The sequence below is a fragment of the Anguilla anguilla genome, chromosome 12 (assembly GCF_013347855.1).
Source record: "Anguilla anguilla isolate fAngAng1 chromosome 12, fAngAng1.pri, whole genome shotgun sequence".
NCBI lineage: Eukaryota > Metazoa > Chordata > Actinopteri > Anguilliformes > Anguillidae > Anguilla > Anguilla anguilla.
The window spans coordinates 7,392,115-7,412,771 of record NC_049212.1 but is presented as its reverse complement, the minus strand read 5'-3'; the positions used below and the strand labels follow the sequence as shown (position 1 = coordinate 7,412,771).

General features: G+C 42.0%; 1 protein-coding gene across 1 annotated transcript; it reads right to left on the bottom strand.

Annotated features, from left to right (window-relative positions):
* Positions 1-5,197: 5,197 nt before the first annotated feature.
* Positions 5,198-18,097, bottom strand: LOC118209758 (sialate O-acetylesterase-like). The gene is made up of 10 exons (XM_035385368.1): positions 17,946-18,097; positions 13,223-13,384; positions 12,505-12,668; positions 12,238-12,376; positions 11,214-11,406; positions 8,421-8,563; positions 7,920-8,053; positions 6,703-6,857; positions 6,296-6,482; positions 5,198-6,140 (listed from the first exon to the last, which is right to left on the bottom strand). The coding sequence occupies exons 1-10, from the start codon at positions 18,001-18,003 to the stop codon at positions 5,883-5,885; spliced, it is 1,593 nt and encodes a 530-aa protein (XP_035241259.1). The 5' UTR covers positions 18,004-18,097; the 3' UTR covers positions 5,198-5,882.
* Between the last annotated feature and the right edge of the window lie 2,560 nt (positions 18,098-20,657).

Below are 20,657 nucleotides of genomic sequence, written 5' to 3'. Positions count from 1 at the left end.
CCCGTGAAGCCATTTGTCCCAAACATTGCAGTGCTCTCAAAAATGGGGGGGGGGGGGGGGGGGGGGGTATGTATAAAAGTGCTGTAATTTCTACGTGGTGAACTGAAACTGTATACAAATACCCTTTAATAAAAGCTGAGAATGTGCAATAACATGTAAATTGTTTGATTGGAGATCTAAATTTTTGGAGAACACAGCCAAATGAAGAAAAAAAAAATACATCTTTGTCCCATACATTATGGAGCTCAATGTATATACAAATAAACATATAAATACACGAGAATATATATATACACACATAACGTACACATGTACACATAAACACATAATCGGGGGACCAACACCATCACCACTTTTATATAAAGCAAATGTGGGTCTCATTGGAGAATAAAACTGGAAAAAGTATATAAGCTTATAGCCTGACTCAGGGCAAAATAACAGTCCAGCCCATAATAAAGAAATATCCATAAATAAAGAGGAAAATGCTGTAAGTGTGACGAAGCCTTGGGTAGGACAGAGGACCCCTCTACAGGTGAAAGAATGTCTACCTCCTCTGAAATGGACTTATGGTAAGTAAGGTAAGAAATCATTCCATATATTAGGACAATTTATCATTGAAACCCCAGAGGATCTACAGGTATAATAATTTCTGGCATCACTTCCTTCTTGCTCTGTTGCAACCAGGAGCCATTTGCGTTCTAAGCTCTATACCTGAAACCTTGGGCCCCATGTGGTTTAAGGTGCCTGTAGAGGGGAGGTGTCAGGTTATACTGATCTTAAGGGCTTTGCCTGTCCGTCCCACATGAAGCTCATTACCGAGAGGGCATTCAATTAAGGAAACCACGTTTACTGGATCGAGGGAAGGTTTTTGTCAGATGGAGGCTGGCTCGCGTGTTTATTAATTACACAGGGGTATATTTCAGCTGATGTAAATCCTTCACACCCCCTTTCTTGTGAAAGCAGTATACACCAGAATGGCTTTTAGAGTTTTATTCTGCATATTATTGATAATGAGGCAGACGTTTTTGAGGGCTTCACATTTATCCTGCACTTTCTGTATGTGGGTTTTAAGCAGTGCATTAAGCCCCCTTAATTGCTGGGAGCTTATAATTTGAATTTTTTTTCTTTTCATTTTTACATTTTTAAAAATGTGTTATGGTTTTAGGGAATGGTTTAGGGTTTTCAAATTAAGTTTCAAATTAAAATTTTTAAAATAAAATTTCAATGGTTTAAAAAATTATTTAAATGTTTTATTTTAGGGTTTTTCTTTTTTAGGGTTAAGGTAGGGATAGGAAGAAGAATTTTTTTAAAATAAAAAAAAATTAATTTAGCTTTTTTTAGGGTTAGGATGAGGCTGACCAGGTGCTATCTTTTTCCTGGACATGTCATTTTTTTGGACCAAAAATATGAGTCCAGGTGGGATTTATAAATTGTCCAGTAGATTTTGCTTGTTCTAAATTCTTTTAAAAAAATCCTTGCTCAAGTGTGACTACATAAAATTCCTGTGAAAGCATATTAAACAATGGCACCTAGTGGTAAAATTGTGAGTAGCACCTCCTCACCCAAAAGCCTGTAGAAATGGACAAATTAATCCAACAAGGCCAAAACAAGAAGTGCACACATGCAGGGAAATAACTGTTCTAGTGAAGAAAAGCTAGCATGTTCATTGCATGCACTTTTTAAACTGGGGAATTAGCCAGATGGGAATCCATTTTCCCACCCACAGAAAATGGTTGCATTTTGCCAAAATAAAGAATCACTCTGAACCTCAGAGAAGGTGTAATACTTTTCTTCAAAGTACTGGAATGCCATGGGGTGATTTATCATCACAAGTGATTGAAAAAAGAGACACAAAAGAACACACAACACAATCAGAAGATCTGACACAGACCTGAATCAGCTCCATCAGAGGACCTATAAGATCTATCACATTAAACCTGAAACAGCTCCATCAGAGGACCTATGAGATCTGACACATTAGACCTGAAACAGCTCCATCAGAGGACCTATGAGATCTGACACATTAGACCTGAAACAGCTCCATCAGAGGACCTATGAGATCTGACACAGTAGACCTGAAACAGATTCATCAGAGGACCTATGAGATCTGACACATTAGACCTAAAACAGCTCCATCAGAGGACCTATGAGATCTGACACATTAGACCTGAAACAGCTCCATCAGAGGACCTATGAGATCTGACACATTAGACCTGAAACAGCTCCATCAGAGGACCTATGAGATCTGACACATTAGACCCGAAACAGCGCCATCAGAGGATCTATGAGATCTGATGCATTAGACCTGAAGCAGCTCCATCAGAGGACCTATGAGATCTGACACATTAGACCTGAAACAGCTCCATCAAGGAACCTAGGAGAGCTGACCCAGAGGTCAGATTTACGCACCTAGGGTCAAACAAAAGGACCGTAATGTGTAAAGGATGTTGTACAAAAATAAAAGTTTTTGAACTGAAAACACATCCTTGTTCCATCACCATCAATCCGTATCATGGCAATGCAAAATAATTACTATAGCACGTAACGCTCGGCATGTTGTGAGAAGTTAACCTGCTTTAGTCAAAACGATGAGGATGACAATTAGCCTACTGCTGGAACATACAGCCTGACATCTGAACAGGTACCAACAGGACATTACGATTTAATGAGTGGTGTTGCTATGTTCATTAGTCATAAGTAAACCTCAAATGGGCTTCTGGTCATAGCTGGCTTTCCATTATCCATATCTAGGTTTACAGGATGGCACAGGCAATAGACAGGCCAGAGCTAGGCTACCCCTCATCTAAAACAAATCCCAGTACTAACCCTCCCGGGGCAAAGCAAAAGGAGTGAGTCTTCCAGTAAATACTCTCCCTACTCTGGCCTAACTATCTAAAAACGTGTTGAAACAAGAAAGAAAAGAAACTGCCAAACCACCTGTTACTTACAACAAATGTACTCTGCAGCCTGTAGCTGTAAGTTTGTACATGCACAAGGAGTCTTAAAATGAGTCTTGGCATTAAAGGAGTCTCAGAGTCAAAAGGAATCTGCAGAACTGCAGAGGCTCCTGGCTTTTATTGACTTGGTCCATCAGGTGAACACAGGTGAGCATCATCAGCAATCAGGTAATCAGGTTCTCAATCAGCGCCACCTGCTGGACCCAGACACATGCAGGCAGAGGCTCCAGAGAACAAGAGAAAGTAACTGGAACCTTCAGGATTTTCTGACCAAAAATGACCGAATAATAATTCAATTCACTTTTTCTGCAATGAATCATGCTCTACTGAAAAACTCAAAAAATGTCTTTGCTGCTAGGTTAGCAATAGCATTTGCAATGTAGTAAAATTATCTCATTTTCATTGAAAATATTACCATTGCAATGAAAAGTTCTGTAATTTATATTTTAAGATTTTGTTTAAAATATGCAAAAAGATTGGATGGGCAAGAGCTAGGGTTAGGGTCAGAGAGGAGGAGTAGGTTAAGGTTAGAATAAGGAGAGGGAAGAAGGATGAAATTAAGGAGGAGGTAGTTTTGAAGTTGAGGTACACACATTTATTATGAAACTAAAGGCCACAGGAAGAGCTGAAGTGTGAGAAAGGTGTGCTGGTTCTGAGGATATAGTACATGCCTTCCCTGAGTGGTGAAATTTTTTATTATACAAATCCAATCAGTATTCCAGGACTTGCCTGGACCAGTAATGTCTCACAGAATAAATACTTATTAGCATGAGTCCTCAAAGAACTAATATAAATAGATCACAATGCATAACAATAATTATTATTAATTAATTATACAAATAAATTTATTTTAGATATACTCACAGCACCCAATTCATTACATTACATTACAGGCATTTAGCAGACGCTCTTATCCAGAGCGACTTACACAACTTTTTACATAGCACTTTACATTTTATCCATTTATACAGCTGGATATATACTGAAGCAATGCAGGTTAAGTACCTTGCTCAAGGGTACAACGGCAGTGTCCTTACCCGGGAATCGAACCTGCGACCTTTCGGTTACAAGCGCAGTTCCTTACCCACTGTGCCACACTCCGTCCTCAACAACACAATTCATAGCTGGAAACCCAAACAAGAGTCAATAAGTACTATAGTTATATCCAAGAAGTGTTGAAGCTGGGGCATGTATCTGCAAATATCTCTTTCTTACAAACACATCCAAGGAGAAAAATACACATTTTATTTAATACACACAAGTAACAGAAAAAAGACACAAACATGTATTCATTTATTTCTTCATTATTAATTAAATGCCACACACATTGCTCTCATTTGGTTTCCAATCTCAAACCTCATGGATAATTATATTTTTTCACCACCAGAGGGCAGAGTACTTTTCCAATTCAACCCATTTTCTCATCAAGGGCCCCCAGGCACCCGAATCCAAAACATCGCAATCCATCTTCGCTCTATGGTGAATGCAGCTGGAAATGATGAGCAAGTTCAGTTTAAATATGAAATCTATGGAAGTTATATATGCGTGTTGTTTCAAGTGTACCAACAGTGTGTGCCATGTTTCCTCCACGTACAGTTTATCACAGATAGTACAAGTACCGACGTAGACTATGTCCCTGGAATTTACTGTTATAGTCTTTCACACAGGAGCAGCTGTCCCACTATACCTATTTGTCACGTACTGTAAATACCTTCAGAAAGAACTTGTGGGCTCTGTGGAGTTTGATGGAGCAGCAGAGTGCGCCAAGGCTTTCCAACTGTCATTTCTCCTTTATGACACGACTACTCTAAAAGACTGAAATGAAGGAACACGCCTTTGCAACGTGAAATTATTCTCAAGAGTCTTACTTTACTACGACTCTGAAAAAGTAGTTGTAAATGGAATGCTTTGTCTTGTCCTTGATGTAGTACTGTGTAAGTCGCTCTAGATAAGAGGTCACAGGTTTGATTCCCAGGTAGGACACTGCCGTTGTTCCCTTGAGCAAGGTGCTTAACCTGCATTGCAGTGTATATATATATATATATATATATATATATATATATATATATATATATATATGGATAAATGGATGCAATGTAAATGCTGTATAAATGGATGTAATGTAAATGCTATGTAAAAGTTGTCTGGATAAGAGCATCTGCTAAATGCCTGCAATGTATTGTCATCACATTACAATGCTTCTTGTAATCAATCTGTAATAACTCAAGGCAAATGCATTATCAGAATATCACTTTATTGTTTTCAATGTGGTATTTCATATTCATTGAATATCAAACAAATACATTTGATATCATTTTAATACAAACAATTTCTTACCACATTAAAATAAAGCTCATGTCTCAAGTAGATCAGTCTCATTAGTCTCTCACAGAACACTGAAACTATACAAGGCACTGTGCAGACCTGGGTCAAATACGTTTTTGTTTTGGAATAAAATACTTTTCTGTGCTCTCTTGATCTTGCCTGGTGTAATTGAGCCTGCCATTATGATCAGAAGGCGGGGCTTGCACTTTTTGAGAGTATTTCATTGGTTCCAATACACCAGACAAGATCAGTAAAGCATTTGAATCCAAAACAAATGCGTATTTGACCCAGGTCTGGTACTGTGCAGCAAGTTCATTATTAGACTAAATTCACCGCGAACCAGGAACCCACCCATAAACAAATGATTCCTAACACAATTCGTAATAACAACTTAAGCCAAGAAAGCCAAGAATATCCATATAATTATTTTAAAGTGCAATTTTGCACTGATAAAGTGACATAGTTGGTTTTTCCCCATTGATGATCTGCTTCAGCATGAAAAGTATAAAAAGGCCACTGATACGTCTCTGTTGTTCACTGAAGAGTCGTGTTATTGTCTGGCTCATTTCGTCTCGTTTATGAACATCCTGAGCACCCGCCTCACCAATCGTCCTGCCCGTCCGGACGCATCCAGCGGTTCCCGGTGAAGGGCGGGGCCGGCAGCTCCCGGTCGGCGCTGTAGACCGGGCAGGCTTTGAAGTCGCAGGGCCAGTCCCTCCACGCGTAGCGCAGGCCCGACACCACGTCCTTGCAGCCGGAGACGGACAGCTGGACGTAGCTGCGGCCCCACTGCACTGTGGGGGCCGGCAGCCACGTGGAGCTGGAGTTGCAGGGCTTCTTTTCTTGGGTGCAGCAGACCTGGGAGGGAAAGAGGAGACCGCGGGCGCTTTTGTCAGGGCGGATTTTGGCACGACCAAAAACAACTGGCACCATACCAGTCGTGCGCAGCTATTTTTTCACAGCAATGGGTGCGAACGGCGCACGTGAACTCTGAACGTCGGCGCGAGACTCACCTCAAACACAGAGCTGGAATTGGTGACGGAAACCGCTTGAGTGTAGGTGACGTTGAGGCTGTCTCCATCCAGCAGCACTTTGGCGGGAAACGGGCCCTGGAAGGCCACGCCCTTTTCGCCGTAGGCCACGGCCCGCGCCCCCAGCGTCAGCCTGTAGGCCACGTCCTGCTTGTCGCGTGGGTGGATACTGGAACACAACACCCACTGTGTGAGGACCCTGTGCCCAGACGACCTCTGGGTCAAACTCAAACGCCCCTTTTAGTGACATGGAGAACATGGTGGTGAATGACTGGTGATGACTGGTGGTGAATCTCAGACTGCTGTTGGATGGGGCACACGAGACAACCATGAAACCTGCGTTTGATCCATTCGGATCGAGCGGACGTCCCGTTTCTCCCATCCCTTACCTGCCCCAAGGTGACCTCTCGTCGGGCAGGTCCAGGGCGACCGCCATGAAGGTGTTCTTCATGCGGGGATTCGGGGCGTAGCCGTACCTCGCGGACTGTTGCCAGCGCAGAATCGGGAACGCGTAACTCTTTGAGCTCTTAACACTTGTGGAGATCTGGGGACAACCAGTACCACGGGCTCCACATTAGATGAGAAAGGCTCAGGGTTCACAACCACAATTAAACACAGGAGAACACATGCTCTATTATTTTTTTACATTAGCTTATGTTCGCCGCTAATGTTTGGCAAGGTAAGCTAACAGTTAACAGAAAAGCTTGTGCCCAGAGAATGGAAATGTCAGCTGAAGGAGCTATATCTGCAAATCTAGCCCAGGGGAAGCAGAGACACCTCACAGTATCATAAATAGTTCTTCAGATAACTAGCGATCTAATTCTATTTTTTTTTTTTTTCATGCTAGCTAGGTATCATACTGTAAAGTTAGCAACAGCAACTTCGTACCTTAGTTACTGTAGCTACCTAGTTGCTTTGCAAATCGTGACTGACCCTGTTAACATAGTTATGACTATTTGCCATACTAGCTAGCAATTAATGACCTCAACAAGTCCAATGACTAGCTAGCAAGCTGTACGTATGCTTTCATTATCCATTACACAAATATAGCAAGCTGTATGCATGCATGCCCATGGTCTGTACTCGCTTTCATCTTCATTTAAAATGTGTTAGTGTGCAAACTGCGCTGGAGAGACAACAGGTGCGAATCTTCATCTCCCGACTGTGGAGTGTAAACGTTTGAAGTACAGTAGACATAAAGGGCTGCAGTCAGAGCTCTGTGCTAAAGCACCCTGATGGAGAGCAGGCTGATGTTAGCATTAGGGCTGATCAATTTCATTTCCTGTTTCTTGAGGCTTTTGGCGAATGCAAACATTTCACCTAAACCATTTTGCGCTTAATTAAAACACCCAGCGTTAGTAATTAATAGCATAGAACGTGCGCCTTCTTGAATTCAGCTCTGGAAAGGGAAACCACAATCAATTTTTCCGACAACGGAAGGAAGTTCCCTTTAACTAGCGACCGCTCTTTTGCCCCCAGGCAGGTGGGAGGTACGCCTACAGGACACCAGGAGTTCATTATTGCATCTAAACATCAGAGCAGAACTGAGCGAGCAAGTCCAGCTCGAACGCGGTAATGTACGGAAGCGGACGGGGGTGGGGCTTACCTGCACGAACCCAAAGGGGAAGTCCAGGGCGGTCTGGCCCCCGGAGCCCGTGTGGAAGGCCTCCCTCCAGTCGTCGATCATGGTGGGGAAGGAGCAGGAGTACTTGTACAGGTGGTACCCCGTGTTTGACTCACCTGCGGCAGAAGGGAGATCGTGGCTAACCGACCAGATCTGTTGATTGTCAATGAAGACCAAACCAACCAAACCACACATTGGACACCACTGGCGATAAAGACAAAAATACCTTGAATTCGGACCCCAAATTAGATTTTCTTTAGCAACTGCATGACGTGAGATTTTGATTTCATCTTTTGGGACTTTTTTTTGTTTGTTTTTTACTTTTGCAACTATCATAAGTACTTGAGTGCTGTGTGAGTATTGTAATGACCAGTTTTTCAGTTCTTGATTTTTTAAAAAAGGCCTCGTGAATTCAACTGGTGACAAATTGGGCGTTTCTGCAGGTGTTTCTACAAGAACACGCCCACAGGGTGTCGATCTCACCTTGATACCATATGGCTCCCTTTATGGTCATGCTGAGCAGAGGGTGTATCATGGCATTCCAGAGAACAGAGTTTTTCCATGCGTTCATAAGACGAGACACACTTTCCGGAGGAACAGGAAGTGTGCCTGGTAGTTTCATGAAACTGCCAAAATCAAGGAAACACGTATCAAAGAGGGATTCAAATTATGTTGAAAGCAGTTGCTTCCACAATGGTGCGATCAAACAAACAACATACCAGCATTCTCACAGTTGGCAAAGCCGATTTGCACATTATTTTGGCTACCATAGCTAGAAGGGATCTCAATGACTTTGATAAGAGGGGTGGGTTCTTGGGGCATAAGAGGGGTAGTTTCTTGGGGCATAAGAAGTGTTGGTTCTTGGGGAATGTTCAGCAGGAGCTTCAGTGACAGAGATGGATGTGTAAGGGAAAGATCATCAACACGGGGGCAACCGTGGTAGAAAGTGCTTCCCCCTCAAACCCGAGGTCACAGCATTGGGCTGAGAAGAAAGGCAAAAGAGACGAGAAAATCTGAAGCAAACGACTAATTTCAGTCTAGGTTATGAGCCGCCCGTTTCGTCGAAACTCCATCGAGGACTTTGGGATACCATGGTTGGGGTATCCTTTAGTTTGCCAGTTACTTGTATGTGACAATCACATTTATGAGAGAAGCTCAAGTGAGCCAAACTGATAACAGGTAGCAGACAGTATATTGATCAGATAGAACAATCTCTATGGAGTCAAATCAACATTCAATATCTACTGTTGACAGTATATACTGTTTAACTAGGTACAACACTGCTCTGGTAGAAAGAAATTAGGAAGAGAGAGATGGGATAGTATCAACACATTATTTAAATTAGCGCTGTTTTTCTTAATTAGAGACGTCTTAATCACACTTGTAGGCCCATCTCAAAGCAGCAGTGTCCTCCGTCAGACGTACTTCTGAGTGGGTGCTGGCGGAAGCGGTTTCTCAAGATGTGTAGTCAGCACATCAGAGGAGCACATATCACCGCTTAAAAACAGGCAGACTGCCCTCACATGCTAAATGAATATGCTACCATTTGACAGATTTAAACACTAAATTATGTAACAAAAACATTTTACTAACAGGTTCATCAGGAAAATCATTAAACAAAAATATTCAGGTGTTCATTTCGACCGTCAGAAATTAGTGGTTCAAACCCAAATGGATCTGGAGATCTAGAGGTACTCTCTCCCAGCCATGTTTGTCAGATTCGCGGTGGGTGGTTTGCAGAAGTATGACGTGCCTGATGCACACACACCCTCACACTGTTCAACCACTTCCCTCTGACACGTTGTTGGATCATTTAATGTCCCCCCCCCCCTCCCCGTCACTCACAGTTAATGTGACCGTTTAGAAGATATCTGTTTATGCCCCAAAAATGGACAGGTTTATCCCTCTGAATATAAACCCGTCAATTTTTGGGCTCTGTATGCCAGTGCACTGGCTTTGAAATAAAATAATGAATATGAGGTTCAAGTGCAGACTGGCAGCTTTAATTTAAGGGTATTTACATTTATATATTGGGTGATACCTCATTGGTCCAACTGACTTTGTTCCAGAACTCTAGTTTTTTAATGTACTTTTTTGCAAGCTCCAACCTGGCCGTTGTGTTTTTGAGACTTAACAGTGGTCTGCATCTTGCAGTGAACCCTCTGACAGGGTTCCCACTCATTTTAGGAAATCATTTTTCAGGACTTTTCAAGGACAATTTCCATAACTTAGACTTACAGACATGAAACATGGACAATGGTAGCCCAAAGTACCATAACCATTCAAAACTCTGTGCTGCCGTGTAATGTGTAATCTCAGCAGCTAATAAAAATGAGAAAAGCGGAGAAAAATACAGAAAAATTTGCAATGTTAGCTCTAAATGTACTGTTAAATAGCTTGACTTATAGCCTAGCCTCACAAATATTTCCAGGACATTTTGTAAATTTTCCAGGTGTTTTCCATGACTGGAAAACTAGTCGATAAATTTCCAGGTTTTCAAAGTTTTCCAGGACGAGTGGGAACCCTGTCTGAGGTTATGCTGGTATGGTCTTTCCTTCATGGCTATTTTTGACACATCTACGCCTACTTCCGGGAGAGTGTCTGGATATGTTCAACAGTTGAAAAGCTGGTTTTTCTTCAAAACTTTTGGGCATTCTTTGGTCATCCATTACAAAGGTCTTTCATGGACTACCATGTTGTTTGTTATTGTTGAGCTAAACAGTGCATTCTTAATGTAATGAACAGTTGATTTTGATACACTCAATGTTTTGGCTATGTGTCTGATCTGATTTATTCAAATTTTTCAGCCTCATGATGTCCTGCTTTATTGGCATTGACACTTGGTCCTCATATTGAGGGGAAACAGTAATAGACTCCAAATGTAAATGCCACACCTTGAATCAACTCTAGATCTATGGTTAGCTTTTACATGCATGGGCTAGTGATGCAATGACACACAGCTTCAAATTGCACAAATTGCACAACAGCTCAGCCAGTTGTGCAATTACTATTGGTCCCATAAAATGGGAGGGGGGGGAGGCTATGTATAAAAATTTGTACACTGTTCAACTGATATGGATTTAAAAACCTTCAAATTAAAGCAGTCTGCATTTCAACCTCATTCATTGTTTCATATCAAATCCTCTGGAGTACAGAGGCAAAACAACAAAAATTCTGTCACTGTCCAAAAATGTGCAGGCTGTGCTGTATCAAAGAAGTACAAGCTTGCCACAGAGGGCCACATTTGGTCAGCTCCAGTGCATTGTGGGACATCACCTGATGTCCAACTTCTCCTGCTTCTCCAGGCCACACTTCTGTAGCGCCCGGGTGGAGGACCAAGCCTCCACGGGGGTCCCCCCCCAGCAGGACGACACCAGCCCCACCGGGTACCCCAGGGTCTTGTACAGGTAGCGCCCAAACAGCCAGCAGACTGCAGAGAAGTGGGTGAAGGCCGGACCTGCCAGCAGCTCTGTCAGGGGGACATCAGACAAACAGCATTCTGTTACCATGGGCCACTGCTCACTGGCCTTCCCCGTCAGGCTAGGCTTTCCCGCATTAGGCTAGACTTCCCCCATCAGACTAGGCCTTATCTATCAGGCTAGGCCTTACCCATCAGGCTAGGTTTCCCCCTGTCAGACTAGGCCTTATCTATCAGGCTAGGCTTTCCCCTAACAGGCTTTTACAAATCAACTTACATCATGTTATTCACTTCAGTCTGCACTGTACATCAAATATGTAGTGTGAGTGTGTGTCTGTATAAGCATGCGTGCATGTTTACGTGTGTGGTTCATCCGAAAACAAACAAAATTGCTGGAATCATTTCCTGGAATATGCACCCTAATCATTCTGACTCATTTCCACAGTGATGCAACTGTCTCAGTGTGCACGCTCCAGGTCCTGAGGGGAGAGGCCTACCGAAAATGCCCGCGGACAAATTGCAGCTGCGGCCAAGTTTATTTCCACAAAACACAATCTCCCATCAGGCTACAGTTCTCTGTTACCACTCTGGCCTGCTGCGAGGAGCAGTGGGCTTAAAGGAACAGCCTGCTCAGTTTGTCCGGACCAGTGAATAAAGTGAACGACTGAATGAGCCCTGAGGGAGCCTCCCAAGTAACATCCCTCAATTTACTAATACAGCAATGAGAGCGTTTCTAAAAAGTGACCCCAGTGACTGTAAACAACACAAGACTAACACATTATTTTAAAAAATAAATAAATAGCTACCAGCAAGATGAAAAGTCTAGCTTAAAAATGGCGGTCTCTCCTTGGAAATGTCCTTCAAACACGGAAACACCTCTACCTGCCGTGGGTACAGACCAGGGTACCTCCACCCGGGGAAGATCCATCAGAGGTTCCCTGCTTGTTTCCAAGGCAGCCATGAAGATTCGCACCTGAGGGTATTTGGATGCCAAGGCCGCCTCTGCTGATTCATTGATCACCTGCAGGAGAGAGGACTTAGTTCACATTTAAAAATTCAAACGAACGGCGTCTTATTTAGCAAAACCGGTTTAATTACCATAAAGGCCACAGTTTAGCGGAGCCGGCCGCCACTGTCGGCGCGCGCTACCTGAGAGAGCGTGTAGGCCATGTTGCTCTGCCCCCCGCACAGCCACACGTCCCCGAACAGCACGTCCGTCAAGGTGACCTGGGCTTTGCCGGCACCCTGCTGGACGGCCGTCACGTTGTAGGGGCCCCCAGCCTTCACCGGGTCCAGAGTTGCCCTCCATACCCCTGCCAAAGGAACCAGAGACTACTCAAACACGGTCAGCTCATTGTGGGCCCCTGTCCTGCACAGGGCAAAGCTACAGCCATCAAGCGAACAGGCCTGTGGTATAATCCTTAGATTATGCAGGAACTGACACCACACATGGGGGGAACGCGATGCCAGGCAATGCACTTCTGCAGCTCACGCGTCACGATTCCAGCACTTTTTGTAATTTGTATTTTTGTCCTAATATTGTAGCTTGTTCTTCCCACTAGTTTGACTAGGCATAAGCTAGATCCGAATAATGTTCACTGCATGAACTGAACTGTTCTTGGCTATAAACAGCTGTACGAAATAAGTATTGTACCTTATCGAACCTGTGTTTTGTAGTTGTTCCAATGACCATGATATGCACTTTGGTGCATCGCTTTGGATAAAGGCGTCTGCTAAATAAATGTAATGTAATACAATGATGAAGCAAGGGGTTACCAAAGCGCGGTTTGCGGTAACAAACAATGAGCTGTGGGCTTCCTCTTTGTTTCGCGCTGTGAGAGGCAGAAGCTTCCAACGGGGAGCTCACCGTTTTGCACATACACGGCCTGTTCAGCTCGGCTCCCTTGTTCTCCTTCCAAAGAGACGATGACCTTTGACCCGTTTGCCCCGTACCCCCACAGCACGGCGCGTTCCGGAGCTTTCTGGAGCACCATGTGGTCGCCATAATAAGAGGCAAAGCTGAACTCGGCTGAAACCAAAATGAACACAAAGGCGTCAAAAACAAAAATACAAAAAACATGAAAGAGAAGGCTGACTTTGGCAGAGCATTATATAGTTAGCTTACACTAATTGGCAACTTTTTGATGACAATACACCTGCAGAGCTACAGTATGCTACTGTAGCAAACTACACTGCCTGGCCAAAAAAAAAATTGCCGTTTGGATTTTTTTGGACAGTGCCCAATGTACAAACCTCTGTTTTCAGTGTTATGATCTGGGGTTGCTTCAATTGGTCAGGTCTAGGCTCAGCAACGTTATGTGGCAATAAAATGAAGTCAGCTGAGTACCTGAATGTACTGAATGACCAGGTCATCCCATCAATGGATTTTTTCTTTCCTGACGGCACGTGCATATTCCAGGACGACAATGCCAAGATTCATCGGGCTCAAATTGTGAAAGAGTGGTTCTGGGAGCATGAGGAATCAATTTTACACATGAATTGGCCACCAGAGTCCTGACCTTAACCCCATTGAAAGTCTTTGGGATGGGCTGGAGAACACCTTACGGAGTGGTTTGACTCTCCCGTCGTCAATACTAGATCTTGGCCAAACATTAATGCAAAATTCAAAATTTTCTGGACAGAAATAAACGTTGCATAAGGTTGTCGAAACAATGCCACGACGAATGCACACCGTAATCAAAGCTAAAGGCGGTCCAACGAAATAAAGTGTGCAACTTTTTTTTTGGCCAGCCAGTGTATATTATATATATTATATTTATTGTAATCATATTGTACATAATGTTTCATGCGTTTATTAATTATCCTTAATGATGTAAATTACTTTACATAGCCTACTATTTTTATAGTGAACACTGTCGTAAGACAAAAAACATTATGAATGGTTCGTAATGTAGATTTCTCTTTGTTTGCAGGGTATAAAATATATAAATGGTACCAAATGTCTGTAACTTCATAGTTGTTTCTTGAATAAAATATTTTTTTGTGCAATGTGATGTCAGACTCAAGCTAATTTCATGGGGTGGGCTCAAACACATGAAAAAATGCTGTTGTATGCCCCTGTGACTTCACCTTCCTCTCAGCACAACTGGGTTTCTGCGGTTTCAAGCTGTTCGTTTACTGGGTTTCGCCCTTTGTTTACGACGACTCTACGGAACCTATCCATAATTAAGTACATGGGCTAACTAGATATGGGCTAGAACAGCGCTTCCCAGCCTTTTTCCTTCTGTGGCGCACTTTCCAAATTTACAGAATCTCACGGCACACCGGTCTTGAAAGCGAGCTAAGTGCTGATGTGACACGTCCGCAGTAGGCCTTGATGCTCTTGCAGGGTTTTAATTAAGCAATATGCATTTCAATTATGTTTATTTAAAAAAAATTATTTTGTGAATGGGATTTGCTCATTTAAGTGTTTTTTTTTAATTCATTCAAAATAAAAAAAAAAAGGATTTTTCACACGGCACACCTGACCTTGCCTGTTGGCACACCAGAGTGCCGTAGCACACCGGTTGGGAAACACTGGGCTAGAACATGCTTAAAATTGCTCACATGTTTCAGCTAAACAGGGTGTGTGGATCGCTGATGTTAAATCATTCTAACTTTCTGTGTTCAGCATGAAACCTGAATTAATTACATAAGCAGTAAAATATGTCCTTATGCACCTTAGCTAAAAGCACATTAGAACAATCTGATCTCCCATAACTCCTAAATCAAACTGAGTAAATAACCTGAAATTCTGCATGTTGTTTCTTGGTCAACACTAGGGATACATGCTGCATGGACAAATTAACAGATAAAAAGGCATTATCAGCCAATCAAATTTCACCACTCATTAAACAGTCGTGTTGTGGTCCAATCATTTTGAAATTTGGTACATATGTGCTGCTGCTAGTGAATAACCACAAAGAATTAGGTGAGAATATGCTAATAGCGGCTGCTGCAGTGACCCCTCAAACTCAAAGAACTGTGCATACTACTTGGATGGAATTGCTGTGTGAAACATATAGAAAAGGGCGTAGGGTCATACATTCAGGACGTAGGTTCCTCATTTTGCTCCCTTCCATATGCGGGACCATGGAGGCCAAATGACACAGGGTCAATGGCTGATCAGCTGACAGAACCCAAACGAGTCTATTTCACTTTGCTTACAGCAGCACTCATGCATTCCGCTTTTTGACATTCCAAATCCTGGACAAGCTGGTTAATCAAGCTCTGGCTGTCTGCAGCACTGTCTGTTCCGGAAATAAAATAGCAAAATACGAAACAGCTGTAAGAGAACTCCAACTAAACAGTGATTGGATTAACACCATTGAAGTTTGCATTAAAACTGACCAATAAGTTGTGACGTTTCAGTCGAGTGGGCACACCTTGCAGTTGCTGTGTCTTGTAGTGGGAGTGGTTTGTAGTCTTTGTTTGCTACTCTTTAAAGTGTCTTTGTGACAGTTCTGTTGTAAAAAGCACTATCCAAATAAAATTGAATTGAATAGTTTTGCAGGCAGCAGATGGATACCCTTGGATTATGATCAGATTAAAACATAAAAGCTTTAAAACTACCCTTTGAGGAAATTTGTGTGTTTCAAGAGGTTTGCTATTCTCTAATATGGGGATTTCCCATACTGTAGTGAAAGCGCTCAGTCATGTGATGTTTGCACCGATTTACTGTGAACGTAGAACATCGGCAACACTTTTCTGATAGTGGAATATTTTATTGTAATCATATTGTACATAATGTTGGGTATCTCCATGGGATGTGGCCACAAATTTGTAAGCCCACAATTCTCTAGAATGTCATTGTATGCTGTAGCACTAAGATTTCCCTTCACTGGAACTAAGGGGCCAAGCCCAAATCGTGAAAAACATCCCCAGACAATTATTCCTCCTCCACAAAACATTACAGTTGGCACTATGCATTCGGGCCGGTAGTGTTCTCCTAGCATTTGGTAAACCCAGATTCATCCGTCAGACTGCCAGATAATGAAGCGTGATTCATCACACCAGAAAATGCATTTCCACTGCTCCAGAGTCCAATGGCGGTGGCTTTACACCACTCCAGCCCAACACTGCATTGCACACGGTGACCTTAGGCTTGTGTGCAGCTGCTCAACCATGGAAACGCATTTCATGAAGCTCCGACGAACAGTGCGTGTCCTGATGTTGCTTCCAGAGGCAGTCTGGAACTCTGTAGTGAGTGGAGCAACCGAGATGTTTACACGCTACGCACTTCAGCACTTGGCGGCCCCGTTCTGTGAGCTTGTGTGGCCTATTGCTTCATGGCTGAGCTGTTGCTACTCCTAGACATTTCCACTTCACAATAGCAGCACTTACAGTTGACTGGGGCAGCTCTAGCAGGGCAGAAATTTGATGAACAGACTTGTTGGAAAGGTGGCTACGTTGTAGTCACTGAGATACTGCTACATTGAAAGTCACTGAGCTCTTCAGTATGACCCATTCTACTGATTAGAACGGGTGTCCATGTAGTTTTGGCCATGCAGTGTATCTAAGACCACCATGTTGATGAAAAGATATGAAAATGATATGAAAATTATGCAAAAGTGAGTTTCATGAGCCAAAACTGTTAATTTATAGTGAAATGTATGATAATGTTATGATTTACAGCAATGCTCAATTTAGACATTTTGGATATACTGTATTTGGAAACATTTAGCCACATCAGGGTACACTGCTTACTTTTTCTTTAGTAGTTCTGCATACCACCCTCAGCACACTTAAATTTCATTTCAAACTGAAGAGCAAATTCGTTTTTGCATTGCCCCTCAAGATAATTGCATTTGTGGCACTTAATTTCGACCTAAATTATGAAAATAATCTAAATTAGTTGTAAATGGTACAACATTTAGTAAATGGCTTACTTAAACCATGTTCCAAGTCTGGATGCTCACATCTGGAGTTATAAAGCCTTCTAAAACACCCAGTAAATGGATGAGGATTTGGCATCTGCTCGAAGCGGTTAAAGCCCGTGTTCGTACTGTATCACGTTGACAGCCACCTTCGTGATACCGGTTAAGCCTGATTGCGGATGTTTTGTGACGCCAGGTAACTCAAAGAAACCCTGCGCATCATATTAAGCTTCCTTCGTAATAGACTACAGCTCCCCTGCACCGAAATAGAAAGGTGTCTTCGTGCTGGACTAAAACACCGGCCCTTTCGGATAAGATTGGACACCCCTTATAGTCAAACAAACCTGCTCAGCAGGTGAAACAAGCGAGGAAGAGGACCTTCAACTTTAATGAAACTCTGCACTGACTTCAGCATCTCAAACATGTGCAAGCCTATGGCTAAAAAATTCCATTATCTAGAAGAAGCCATGAGTTTTGTTGGCTAGCTACCGGTCAGTCAGTACATAAGTAACTTTAATGTTAACCATAAGTTACTAGTCGTTGGACAACTAACAAGATATAGATGCTCTCGTTTGACAGCCGAGCTGTTAAATGACCATTCTAATACATTCAAATTACATCGAGATAATGTAAGGTTTAAACTGTAATCTATTTTGATCTAGTTGCATAACGGAGAACGTTCTGCAAAATCCCCAAATTATTTAGAACACTTACCAGCGGAGTTCAAACTGACAGCAACACAAAATAAGAACAGCGCGAGCAGTGTATACATGTTGAAGTCCTATGACTTGTTTTGAACAATGAGGAAGTCGACCGAAGTGCTCATAAGCGTGTGATCACATGGTTGTTTTAAACTGCCTGTTAAAGGGGTAGTTCACTGACTGGGCGGACAGTTTTATTGTATTTATTTATTTACTTTAATTACTTTTAATTTTTTTGCGTGCGATGAAGGTAGGCTGTCAGATTGCCTACAGAAGCTTCTGACGACATGCCGGCTTTACAAAGGCCGTCATTCGCAGGTTCGTGGTTTAAGGCTAAATAGATTAAGAAATAGACTTCTAGTAGCCTAACTAAATCGGTTTGACGATTTTTCCAGAGGCTGTACACTAACACTAACATTATTTCACTGATAAACCCTTTTTATATCTTGCCGCTGCTACTTTCATTATGCATTGGTATTGGGATGCTCAAAATGATTGTAAAAGACAACTACAGAGATATACTGTAATGTCCCGACGTGGAAATTATTGTATTTTGTTTATAATTCAATGGCATCAAAATAAATATTTTCATTTTAAAAATGAAAAAATACATTTGTTTCACAGTTATTGGCACACCTGTGGTTTGTATTCCGGTCAAAGTATCCGCTCTTTTGAAAAGCTCGGTCATACTACCCCGTTCGTCAAATTCGTGTGCGCAGCTACACTGTAAATAGTGGTAGTCCGGTAAGCGCAGCAACGTCAGAAAATACAAAAAGAGCGATTTCGCGCTAAAACGGCTGATCATATCCTTTTTACCTAGTATTGCGAAAATTAAATACTCTAGCAGGATAGATATATTTTAATGTACTGCTACATCTTATAAATGAGATTGCAAGACTAACCAATTAGCCCACGCATACACTAAATTATTAAACCAGTCTCAAGTATATTATAACTGTATATTGGATATATGACAAAAACAAAGGTTGAGAGCATAGCCGATTACATGAGATTTAGCTATAATTAGTCCACAGTTTCTGTGGATTTCTGATGACAAAGGTCCAGACTGTATGTGTATTAAATAGTGAACAGTCTTGGAGATATGATGACAAAAGGTCATTATAACTGCATATAGGAATGTATATGACAGTACTATCTTTGGGAGTCCTATACCTGTACTTTTCCATAATTGGACCACACTTTCACCAGACTGGGGAAATGCAACACCCAGGCCATATTCATGCCAAATATGAAGTCGATTTACTGTGGATATCTTATCATATGCCCATTTACATCATTAATGAAGATGAGTGAGCCTGTTCCAGAAGCAGCCATACATGCCCAAGCCATGACACTACCTCCTCCATACTTCACAGATCAGATGGTATTCTTTGGATCATGGGCTGTTCGTTCCTTTCTCAACACTTTCAGCTTTCCATCGCTTTGGTAAAGTTTTTTTTAAATTAATTTTTTGGCCTCATCTGTCCATAAAACTTTGTTTCAGAACTATTCTGCCTCAACTATATTTTTATATTTTTTATGGCATTATGCTTTTGATTCTTGCTGCAGATGAGAGGTTTGCAATGTTGCAGTGTAGCCTCTATAATTCTGCTCTCAGTCTATTTTCCTTTCAAATATATTTGCCATGGGCTCCTGGTGTTGGTTGCTTGTATATAAAAACATGACAACATCTAAATAAAGGGGACATACATAAAATCATAATAAATAAAGTTTTCCTCACTGTGTGTATGGGCAACATCCACTTGTGTCTTCCCTGGCATGTTTGCAACTGTTCCAGATGTTTGTGATTATTGCCCAAGCACTCCTTAGTGGTATATTTAAATGTTTATGTATTTCTTGTATTCATTGCATGATACTTGTAAGCAAACAACCACCTGTTCTTGATTTGATAGTACATTGGCTATCTCGATCTAAGAAGACGTTTATCGTGACTGATTTCTTTTGTATCCTGTGGTTTGGGTGGCTATCCTGTACTTAAAACCATTTCCGGTGCTGTCTATTGACCGTCAATGCATACTCCAGTTTCGAGGTGCAGCTAATTCCGGTGGAACTGTCTAACCCAATGCCCTGTGCTGTGGTGTATAGACCACCTAAATTAAACAAGGGCGTTATTCAAGAATTTGCTGACTTTTAGACCTTATAGTTGCAGTATATAAATTAGATTTTGAAAAAAAAACAAACATTCCACCCCCTTCCATTGGCTCTCCCTCCGAGACCCCGCCCTCCAAACACAAGCACTTGCGCGGTACTCACATCTGAGTACTTGCTATCTCTGGCCACTTCGGGCCACTTTCCTTATTTAGATTTTTCAGTTGTTTACCTCTTTATGCTACAGTTGGCCTGTTCCCTCTATTGGCACTTTTAAATTTTGGCTCGTTGGCCTTAAAACCCAGTTGAGATCCTCTTGTGTTTGTGTAATGTTTTGTTATCCCTTGCATCTGTTTTCATTTAGTGAAGTTGTGTGGCACTTTGGTCAAGATCAGTTGTTTTAAAACGTGCTATATAAATAAAGTTGACCTGAATGATTTCACTTATCTGTTTTATTTTATACAGCGATTTGTTGTCATTTTCATCAAGGTGGCCATTAAGTCCTGACCCGACTATAACCAAAAATAAAAGTAAACATAATTTAAAAAACTCAGGTAATCTGCACATATATGACCCTTGGACACATGACATGGCTGTACAAATAGCTTTGGAGCTG

What these genes read in the sequence shown, in the direction of transcription:
- LOC118209758 (XM_035385368.1), bottom strand. Translation starts at nt 18,003, where the DNA reads ATGTATACACTGCTCGCGCTGTTCTTATTTTGTGTTGCTGTCAGTTTG. An exon ending in CAGGAGAAGTTGGACATCAG is followed by an intron (nt 8,564 to 11,213) that starts GTGATGTCCCAC and finishes TGATTTTGGCAG; the next exon opens with TTTCATGAAACTACCAGGCA. An exon ending in ATTCCAGCTCTGTGTTTGAG is followed by an intron (nt 6,141 to 6,295) that starts GTGAGTCTCGCG and finishes TTTCCCTCCCAG; the next exon opens with GTCTGCTGCACCCAAGAAAA.